A 10,446-nucleotide genomic window follows, 5' to 3' on the forward strand; every position below is an offset into this window, starting at 1 on the left:
TTTGCTAAAGTTGCCTAGGTGCAATCCATCTGTTTGCTGTTGAAATACCTTTTATGATTGTCCTTATCGTTATCATAAGTATGCAATGATACGAGAACCAACTGCGATTACCAATTACTAATGTCACCAAGAGATAGCATAGGGTAACATATTGTATATTCAGTGTGGTAAAAATAATGAACTTTCTAAACCGTTTTCTATAATCAGATGTATTACCAATAAATACAATAGACCAGAAAACAACAAAAAGTGAGGTCAACAATTTTTATTGAATGCAATGCCAGTGCTGTGGAATTCTTCACAATTCAAGGAGTCATGGATAAAGATAGTATGTACAATAACAAAAGCAGTGTGCTAACCGTCCAGTCAATTTGCTTTCCAGAAATCCGACTATTCCGATAATTCCGATTTATCCGATTATTTCGATTTATTTGCTTTCGCGCTCCTCCAATTGCTGCATCTCCTTTTCATTTTGCAACATTTTCTGTTTGTTCTTTTGCCGAAAGATTTCCTTGCTGGCTTCTTTGATGGCCTCGAAGATTTTGGCCTGCGACATGATTTGCTTTTGAACATTTTCCACAGCTGGCTCGGCATTGATATCGATCAAATCACTTAGACCTTCGGATAAATACTCATTGTTATAGGGTTTCTCTTCGACTTCGTTGCGTTTGAATAGCGAGAATGGCGGATACGAGGGATACGTACGCTTTCGTCCACAGCCTGTAAATCGTCCGGATTGTAATGGATATTATTATATATTGTATTAAAATTACCTGTAAATGCATTGCAAAACGGTCGCTTCTCGTACTTCCATTGTATAACGCCACTTAGCTTGTGCTGCAAATAAGACGATAAATTATATTTATATCAAAACTAATCAGGTAACAACTATTTAATTAGGTATGTAAATGAACGTTAAACAATGCGTCGCGTTATCAACTTAGATTATAACTCCGCTTAACTAATTTAACGAATTTCACAATTTACTTCCACTTTCTGTTGGGTCTTAATGAAATAGTTAATCCATTGATAACTCACATTTGCCATATTGGTGCCCTCGTTGTTCTCCCTTTCCAGCGAAGCCTGAGAGCAAATGGCACAAGCCAGGAGTGCAAGCAGCCTCAGGGAAATCCTCATGGACGTTCTCATTGCAGGAGTGTGTTTTTTTTAATAAGGATCCACTTAGCAACCGACGCGCTTAACACTCGAAAGCCAAATGAAAGTGGCCGCAGCTTGGGCCTTGGTCAACATCTCGGCTACGCAATGTGAGACTTGTTGCTTTCAGAAGGCGACAGGACCACCAGCTGGGCCTGGAATGTATTTTGGTTGCCACTTAATGGCTTTTTGTGTTTTTCCCGACCTTTCCCAGCCGGGTCGCCCCCGCACATTAACATTGCATTGACGTGTGAAGGATGGTCCTTGCCCTTGCCGAGTGTAATAAAAACCACTGCAAATTCAATTTGAAACGCAACTTGGGCAGGCTTAAAGTGGGCGAAAATCCCCCGCAATTGTCACTAATTTCGTTCAGTGCAGCTGCATTGGCCATAATTCGCTCGCGAGCGAACTGAGGCGTTTGTATCTATTTATAAAGACCCGATCCGATCGGATATATCCGAAAGAACACACTCACAGATCGCTCCTACGCGCTTGAGTGTGCATTTTCCGAAACTTTTCCTCACACTTCCACTAGACTTTTCCGAACAAACAGAGGCAATTTCGAGGCGACTCTCTGCCAAAACGGTTCGCGTGCTACTCGAATCTCTGGAATTCAATGAAAAGTTCTACAAAAGTTGCATGATCTGGAAAATAAATAACCATATATTCATTTTCGGAATTTTGAATAAACAACTGATACCATTTGTGCCCTAGTTGATTTTTAAATTGTGATTTCTTCGCGACTTTCCCACGATTTGGTGTCGAAAGTGTAGGAATTTCTGTGTCACTTCTACTAAAATAGCATGTGAGTAATTTGGAAATCTATAAATTATGCATATTAATTGGGAATATCTCAACATTTTATTTGATTATAATTACCAATTTCTGTCGGTTGAGGCCGGAAAAAAGTCGTTTATATCACATTGCATGCAATTTCGTGTTGCCAGTTGAGAATCTTCTGTACCTTGTTTTTGTCTACGTAAAGTAAAAAACTAAAAATACCACGGCTATTTTGAGTTTTCCTCAGTTTTACTGTCACACTTCGGTTTGACAACTTTTCCCCTACCCAATGGTGTCGCCGGCAACCGCTTTTCTTTTTTTTCCTTTTCATTTCCCAGCGCTTCTCTGCTGTTAATTAAGTTAAATGCTTTTCCGCCTTTTTTGTTTATATGAAACATCAAATTCCTCACATATTTCTACTGCCGAAATTGTAAACATTTCAGCACGCCTGATTGGCAATTTGTGCTGAAAATTACAACATTATCGCAGGCGGATCGTAAAAAATAATATCGAATAAAAAGTGAAAATCCTTTGCAATTTAATGGCTCTTGCGCAGCGAAAGTTTGTTGTGGTCCCATGCGAATGCATGTTCATTTAATTTTGACTATACAATTTATTTTATTATTATAATTTCCTCATGCGGCTATTAATAGACCAGAGATGTCAGAGCCCGCAGCCCAACAACAGCAGTCCCAGAACGGCAAGGAGCGCTCCAAGTCCACGGAGGAGAAGGAAGTACCACGCGAACCGGCGCTGGTCCTCAAAGACATCGATGTAAGTCCAAAGACTAGGAAGCTGTATCCAAGTACCAAAAAAAAAACCAACAAAAATGTTTTCTTATATACACAATTACAAACTGGCTGATTTGTTTGTAAACAATTAGATGCACTTTTGAAAATTGCAGTAAATCTGTGACTTATATTATCTAATGCCGAATCATCGCTAAATGCATCATATATCTTATCCTTTCCACTTCCACTTCCCACAGATAAAGACTGAGCTAGAGAGCCTAGTGAAACTGCTCGATGGCAAGATCTACAAGGAGGAGGAAGTGGCCATGGAGGAGCTGCATCAGTATCTGATCGAGGACGATGGCTCCTGGGCGCTGGGCGACAACTTTCTGATCTTCGTGCAGCGCGTCCTGCGTGACAATCAGGCCTTCTCGCCGGACACACGGATACACCTGATCCGCACGCTGGCCTATGCGGCGCTCAAAGATGATGTGATCATCATTCTGCACCAGGATCGAAGGGATCACACACTGATGAACTACGCCCAGGACATTGACAAGCAGACGCCCGAGGAGCAGCAGGCCTGGGCCATGTTTGTAGGTCCCGCAATGGGAGAATGAATATATAAGTTTGCTATATATTCAATATGTTTCAGATGTGCAATCTCTTTGAGAACCTGGGTCCCTCCGAATGGCTGTTGTACATTTCGGAGTGGGAATACAATGGTCAGACCATCTCCAACATACGAGTGACCACCAAGGTGGCCGTCCACTGCATCCTCTCCAATTGCCCGCAGCTGAAAAATATTGGCAGCATGATCCTGTACAACATTGCTATTAAGGAAGTGAAGACTGTGGTATGTGGTATGCAAAGTATTGGAAAATATCGTAGATACAAGATATATATCTGCAGGTATTCGACGATATCGCCGTGGAGCTGGCCATGGCCATTCTTCAGTTCTTCCAGAGCAGTCCCAACGAAGACCAAATCTTCCGCACCCTGAGGGCCCTCGTTCGATTCCTCGAGGTAGTGACCTATATTCGGGGTAGCCCAAATTGACAGCTGTCAAATATTCGAATATTTTGCTATTTTTCAGGTCTCGCAAGACGTACCGATGATCATTCAAATGATTGGACCGCATCCAAAACAATTCGCCGGCAAGAGCGAGCGCGTGGATGAGCTGATAAAGATCATTAGTCGCAAGGTGCCCGCCTAAAGGGAGATTTCCACATAAGAGAATAACCATAACCATAGTTACCCTTTTTCTAATATATATTATAATATATTCTAGACCCTCACTTTTGTAAAGCATTTTAGCGGCTCAATAAACATTTGTACCCCCTGACGAGGTCATCTACATGCCAATATCGCCGCAGCAAAGTTTCAGGAACGGAAATCCATTGCCTCCACTGGCTCTCAGTTGCAGCCAGTGTTTCTGATTGGAGACGAACATCTCCGAAGGCAGCTGTGTGTCCTGGGCAGAGGCATCCTCTACAAGGAGACCAGAAAAACATAGGATCCACATAGATATTCAAACACAACTTACGCGCCTTTTTGTCGTATTTCGGCGACTGGGTGATGGAGATCACATCCTCTGGCTTTCGAAGCAATATCTTGCCCACACCCTTGCACATGCGCAGCACCTCGTGGTTGCTCAGCTTATCCAGCTGCTCCTCATCCAACAGACTGCAGGCCAGAATCCACTCACGCACATCGTCGAAATCGTTGAGCAACCGAACCGCTCCGTTTACACTGAAGCGAATGCGCTTCTGGTAGATAAAGTCCAGCCAGGCCTCACAAATCAGCTTCAGGATCAGCTTGAGTATGACAATGTCCTTGGTGGCACGTATGGTGGGCAGATAGATCTCGTCCAGCACATAGCCCACATAGAGGCTCTTCTCATCGTTGTTGTAAACCTCGCGTTGCCAGAAACTGGCGGCCGGAAAACAGAGCGTAAAGTTGGCCAGGCTGAGGACTCGGCAAACTGCGGAAAGTATCTGAACACACTCGTCGGTGGTTTTCTGGAGGATTAGGAATTAGTATCGTCTCACTACTAGCATGCGAATAAGTCACCTTTAGCTTGTCTATATTGGCGTTGACCTCGGCGATGAGTTTGGTGCGCAGGGCAACGCAAACTAGCATCAGTATATCGCTCAGGTCGGCAGTGAGTTTGGGCAGTTGGAAGGTAATGAAGACATTCAGGCACAGCTTGACATCGTGCTCCAGAATCTGGAAGAAGCGGTCCATTTTCCACTCGCAGCAAAGGAGCTTTGCCTGCTCGGTGACCCAGAGGCGCATCGAATGCACCGAATGATCTGCAAGTGGATCGATATATTGTGAGTCTGTGGTGTAGAACCTATGCCAATCTTACCCAGCCTATGGAGTATGGGTATCTGTTCAGCCACCGGCATCAGGCTGGAATTATTGTGCGCCTCCAGATTGGAGAAATATTGGTTGCTCAGATTGACGAGGTTGGCGAATATACTGATCCATACGGTGCCGGTTGGAGTACCAAATTCCTGAAAGAATAGAAGCCTTTGGGTGATGGGATATATTAAGATATATATAGAGTATATAATATCACATTCTTAGGGCAATCGCGATATTGCTCAGCTACCACATCCACCAAACGATTCGTATTATTGGAAGATATTAGGGTGAGACGAAAGAGTTGATCCCAAATGGTGTTGCAAACGAATCCTGTAAGGATCTCACCAATTCCACGGAGTGTTGAAAAAACAGGCTCGGGAATATCTGCAAAGAAATGTTGTATATTCTTATTGATGAATATATATCTATGTTATAATTTACTGACCATTAACACTCTGATGATAGAGCCAGCTGCGTATGGAGTCGATATGGGTTAAGCGATAGCAGGATACGGGATTATCAATCCACCAGAGCAGTATGTGATCCAAGATAATTCCTACATACGACCAGAGCAGTCGCAATCCCTTCACAATATACGCATTCATATCGACAGGACCTTTTTTCCCATTATCTATCAGGATGCACAAAAAATCGGTTTACAACTGATTGAAATTGAAATGCCTAGGAACTCACCGAATATGGTTGGACTAATTTCGGTGGCCTTGGCTATCAGTTGGGCAATAAACACGCGCTCCTTCTGCAGAAAGCTCTCCGTGTGCTTGCAGCGCAAACTCTGACGATCCTGATCCTGCGGACTCTCCTCCGCCATCTGCATCTGCATGGACTTGTAATCCTGGGCGGAATCGCAATACGGTTGGTAATCGCCGGCGGCGAAGGATATGTTCAGGGTGCGCAGAATCTCCAGGCTGGAGGAGGTGGACTCCAGATTCTGCTGCTCCCGCCAGGCATCCTGCTCGCCCATGTTGAAGAGTCCAAAAACCAAATCCAGGGCATTCTGCTCCACCCGAGTCTGAGCCACCAACTATACCAAAAAAAAAAGCTCTTTAAAAAGGAGTAGGTCATAGGTTATCTAACAGATTGAACCTGCAACACGTAGCCAAAATCAATGGATTTGAGCGCCAGGAGCAGAGCAGGATACATATTGCTGCACACATTGGCGGGCATCTCCTCCTTCCTCTTGCCACTCAACTTGGGCTCCTCCTCCAGCTCTTCGTCACCCGGTGGCTTATCCACCTCGACTGGGACCAGTGGCTTCTCCACCTTGCGGCATTTGTTGTACAACTGAGTGATGTGCAATGCCCAATTCAGCCACATCTCCGATTGCATGGACTTGCGGAGCAGGAAGCTCAACTAAACGGGATTTAAGATCATTCCGCATCCAGGATAATCGATTCAAATACACACCGTTCGCTTCAGCACAAAGGTGAGCTGGCAAAAACGTCGATCATTGAGATCCATTATCAAATGGAACTTCTTCATCAGCAGCTGATTGTAGGGACTTCGCTTAATCTTCTTTGATAGCGATTGGAAGTCAGCATTTTTAGTCTCGTCCTTGAGGTTCCAGTACTGCTCAACCACCCGCTCGCACTCCTCCAAAATGGTGTCCTTCGAAGGCAGCTTATGGGCTAACAATTTAAATTAGAACTGCAAACCACTTACATGTTCACTGAAAATCGCCGAGTTGACATCGATCACAATCCGTTTGGTAATCCGACGCAGCTCCAGGCCCAATTTGCCGATTTCCGCGAACGTGTGCATCGGCTGGGATTTGTTGCGGCAGTACCACTTCGGTGTGGTGCTCATTTTCGGTGGCGCCTATCCGCCGGAGGCGGAACCACGCCAAGCCCCCTACCCACTAACCACTGGCTTCCTAAATCCACCTGGTTCTAGACAAATCGCTTTTTAATTATTGTGTCTTCCAGGCACGCATCCATCCGCACACTCGCCAACCCGCTTCTTTCCTATCTCCCAAGCCTTTCGAATGCAAATTTTCCTTCTGTTGGATCGATGGCGAGTCTCGTGACCCCCGCAGCCAGGCAACGCACGCATCTGACAGCGGGTGGAGACCCGGAAAGGGTACGGAATATCCACGGAAATTGGGGGTGCTCAAGCTCCCGAGTCGTGGCACCCATGTGTGCCCATTGAACATCATCGACAGACACGCATTCGTCGGCCTGCTCGTTATGCAAATGGGTTATGGGGTCGGTTGGGGAAACCCCAAACAAAATGCTTGTCTAGCGATGTCATAACCAGAAACGGCTCAGTAGTCAGTTTTGCCTCGCGAACTTCATCAGAACTTGTACGGTTGAAAGTTAGATACCCGACGATAACCTACTAGTCGTATACGTAATATCGGTAGATCCACATTGAACTTCCAATACATTCTTAAATATAATTTATACTGGTATAAAAATATTATTTTATTGTGGAGTTATAGGTGTATCATTGATACAGGGCCAGCATATTTCAGCTAAGATAGAAATGCAAATTGATATTCTGGCACATAATCCGGACCGATCTAAGCCTGACTGTCCTGAGCTAAGTTGGCATTATTGGTAACAGCCTGGACTGGTGCTCTCGGTGTAGGTTTGTCCTTCTTCGTGTTGGCCAGGAAACCCTTGGCTATCCAGGAGCACACAAGCAGCAGAATGATAAAGACATGGGATACCAGGAGGCGGTCTAACGATTCTCGCACCTTCTCCAAGGAACCACGATTGATCACAAAGTAGCAGAAGTACAAGCTCATGGCGTCGTTCATCAGGAACAGGCAGATGAAGATAGACCGGACATTCTTTCGGCCAAAGGATACCAATGCGTATATGCTCGACATGACAATGATTGATGGAATGAATATCTTTAGCAGGATAAAGGCCACAAGCATGTGCAGATGGAATTGTGGAAAGAAAAGTCGCGATGTCATGGGTTTGAATGTAAAGTTAAAGAACCAGTGGCCAGTTCCAAAAAAGGATATATAGAGGTACAGGAGTATCAGTGCCGCATAGCGATAGGATTGCCTTACGTGCTCCAGCGGATTGTTAGGACTTTCATTTCGAGACTCCTCTAATCCTTGGTTGTTCTGCTGCTGGTTTGCAATCGCATCCTTAAGATTTGCGTAACTGAAGCTCTCCTCGTAGAGCTCCAGTCCTAGCACAAACTCCGTGACCATGATCTGAACAAAGAGCGAACCGATTGAAGTGGTCAGCATTATGTGCACCGTCAGCATATTGAAGATTATCAGTTCCAAGCGTCGCCTAAGATCCTTTGTTCCACTATATGGGATTGAAAGGAAGGCGAAGAGAAGGTATGACCAACATGCAGCATACACATAGGTGCAGACTGGCTGATCCGCATCCCATTGATAGATTCCGTAGGCTGTAACCAGTAGAGCGGCCATGTTGACGATCCAAACTCGTGTGGAGTGCTGATGCCCCAGGATCAGAGGACGAATGATGGATAAGATCATGCTGAAGTAGACCACATGGCTATTTCCAATGTAAACTCCAATGGTATCGGTGATGAAGTGCAGGCTCGCGCTCTGTTTGACCAACAGGATTCCACTCAGCAGGAAGACAAGTGCAAGCCAGAAAATTAACTTCAAGGAGGGTCTAAAGAAGGCTCTACGATTGTTGAGGCACACTATCGGCAAGTAGAGGAGCCCGATGTGACTGTTGTGGAAGGCCATCAAGATTAGTAGAACACCGGGCATAACGATTCCAACCAGGTGAAGGACTGGGAACTGGCACATTAAATCCCTATCCTGACAGGGACGTTCAGCCAGGGCCAAGATGAGGATTCCGAAGGGCAGAAGCAGATAGAAGGCCGTCAAGTGGGGCACCCTCTGCAATATCATTAGCTCCAGGAGCACCAATCCTCCCAAGCACATCATCAAAGTGGTCCATGTTAGATAGCCCTTACGCTCAGATTTCGGATGATTTGACTCCCGTGCCAGTCGCACCAGCAGAAGGTAAAACCAAACCAGATAAGAGGCAGTGGTGGCCACCAGCAGGGGCAGGTGATAGTACCCATGGTAGTACTCCATGCATTCCTGAGCCAACTTGGCGATTTTATGGCTCACCTTTAGTGCCTCCTCGTACTGTTCCTTGGCCACCAGATACTTAATTATCTGCGGATAGTTTTCTATCTCTGCCGAGCCCAGACTTTCAAATTTGGGCAGCAACAGATAAAGTATACCGTCCTCATGTCGCTTTATCAGAATCCTGGCCTGCGCCAGCAACTGCATCGCGTTCAGGTGGAGAACCTGCAGTTCGTACTGAACGCTGGTATTCAGGAATCCGAGAGGCATCAGGGCCATGTTGTTCATTGGAGGTGGTAGGCCAATAAGGGCGGACATAAGGGGCGCCAACTGAATTTGTTCCAGCTGGTATAATGGCAGGATGGGACCATTTTCACCGGCAGTGAAATTCTGGCCGGGATTCGGCGCCGAGCGCTTAACACCAGCACCCCAAAGGATGAACGGGGTTTCCACTCCGCGCTCACCTCCACCACCGTGCAGACCTAAAATATACGGGGGATTCATGGGTAATTGGTACACTCATAAATGAACTCAACTCACTTATCCCATAATCCGCCGTCATCAGGTAAGCGGTGCGACTGTCATTGAAAACGCTTTCGAAGAGTTCATAGGTCTGCCGAATGCCACGTTGGGTGTAGTTTAACTTTTCCCGGAAATTCAGACTGTTGGGCATGTGGACATGCTCGGCAAGGTCGATATCGGCTAGATACACAAAGAAGATCACCGAGGTAGCATCCCGCAATGGCTGCACATTTTGTTCATTGGTCATGAAGTTGCGCACCTTGTCAAAAGTCCACTGATCCAATCTGAGCCTGTCCGAAATGTCCGATCTGGCGAAGGTTTCAAAACGCAGTGGAGCTCCGCCGGTGGGCAGGTGAGTGAATACCTTGGCCACTTCGGCCTGCATCCAACCTATGGCGTTCCTGCTCCTATTGAAGACGCTATCAAAAGTGGACGGATTCCAGGTGAGCGTTGCAGCAGGATCTTCGTTGAAACCGCCAAAGATGGCGATGTGACCCGGTCGAGTTACAGTGGGTGGGCAAGCCCGCGAGATGCCAACCAATGCCTGTTCAACGAACAGCTCCCGGAGGTCAGGAACTGCACTGCAGTGGTCAGCCAAAACGGATTGCGCCCTCAGTCCATCGACCACGAACACTACCAATCGATCCGCCGGCGGTTCCAAACCCAATTCGCGCAGCGTGCTCAGCGGTTCGAGATCCGACAAGATGGTCGATTGGAAGTAGATGCTCAGTATGGAACCGAGCAGCAGCAGATGCACCACCAAGGCCTGAATACTCCACATGTTTGCAGTGTGACAAATGTGTAAACTGTTCTCAGTGTACAAATGTATGAATG

At 46.1% G+C, this 10,446-nt stretch overlaps 4 protein-coding genes across 6 annotated transcripts; 1 reads left to right on the forward strand and 3 right to left on the reverse strand.

The window, feature by feature from the left end:
- Window positions 1–251: 251 nt before the first annotated feature.
- On the reverse strand, window positions 252–1,754 carry CCAP (Crustacean cardioactive peptide). Of its 2 annotated transcripts, none has more exons than NM_142826.2 (3): window positions 1,039–1,754; window positions 774–837; window positions 252–720 (listed from the first exon to the last, which is right to left on the reverse strand). In NM_142826.2, exons 1-3 carry the CDS (start codon window positions 1,147–1,149, stop codon window positions 428–430), a joined length of 468 nt encoding a protein of 155 aa, NP_651083.2. In that variant the 5' UTR covers window positions 1,150–1,754; the 3' UTR covers window positions 252–427. The 2 variants fall into 2 exon arrangements, with proteins under 2 accessions (NP_651083.2, NP_001262846.1); NM_001275917.2 differs by having other exon boundaries at window positions 1,039–1,219.
- CG6972 (uncharacterized protein) lies at window positions 1,677–4,008 on the forward strand. 2 transcript variants are annotated; one of them, NM_001316516.1, is made up of 6 exons: window positions 1,677–1,960; window positions 2,589–2,709; window positions 2,924–3,262; window positions 3,322–3,522; window positions 3,579–3,695; window positions 3,763–4,008. In NM_001316516.1, exons 2-6 carry the CDS (start codon window positions 2,596–2,598, stop codon window positions 3,880–3,882), a joined length of 891 nt encoding a protein of 296 aa, NP_001303445.1. In that variant the 5' UTR covers window positions 1,677–1,960; window positions 2,589–2,595; the 3' UTR covers window positions 3,883–4,008. The 2 variants fall into 2 exon arrangements, with proteins under 2 accessions (NP_001303445.1, NP_651084.1); NM_142827.2 differs by having other exon boundaries at window positions 3,579–3,692.
- Window positions 3,924–6,948, reverse strand: CG13842 (uncharacterized protein). Its single transcript, NM_142828.3, has 10 exons — window positions 6,717–6,948; window positions 6,462–6,662; window positions 6,141–6,407; window positions 5,730–6,078; window positions 5,482–5,667; window positions 5,251–5,420; window positions 5,038–5,185; window positions 4,740–4,981; window positions 4,213–4,687; window positions 3,924–4,157 (listed from the first exon to the last, which is right to left on the reverse strand). The coding sequence occupies exons 1-10, from the start codon at window positions 6,858–6,860 to the stop codon at window positions 4,021–4,023; spliced, it is 2,319 nt and encodes a 772-aa protein (NP_651085.2). The 5' UTR covers window positions 6,861–6,948; the 3' UTR covers window positions 3,924–4,020.
- A 507-nt stretch (window positions 6,949–7,455) lies between these two features.
- CG4907 (uncharacterized protein) lies at window positions 7,456–10,432 on the reverse strand. Its single transcript, NM_142829.3, has 2 exons — window positions 9,631–10,432; window positions 7,456–9,572 (listed from the first exon to the last, which is right to left on the reverse strand). Exons 1-2 carry the CDS (start codon window positions 10,391–10,393, stop codon window positions 7,576–7,578), a joined length of 2,760 nt encoding a protein of 919 aa, NP_651086.1. The 5' UTR covers window positions 10,394–10,432; the 3' UTR covers window positions 7,456–7,575.
- Window positions 10,433–10,446: the final 14 nt, after the last annotated feature.

The sequence above is a fragment of the Drosophila melanogaster genome, chromosome 3R, assembly GCF_000001215.4.
Source record: "Drosophila melanogaster chromosome 3R".
Taxonomy (NCBI): domain Eukaryota; kingdom Metazoa; phylum Arthropoda; class Insecta; order Diptera; family Drosophilidae; genus Drosophila; species Drosophila melanogaster.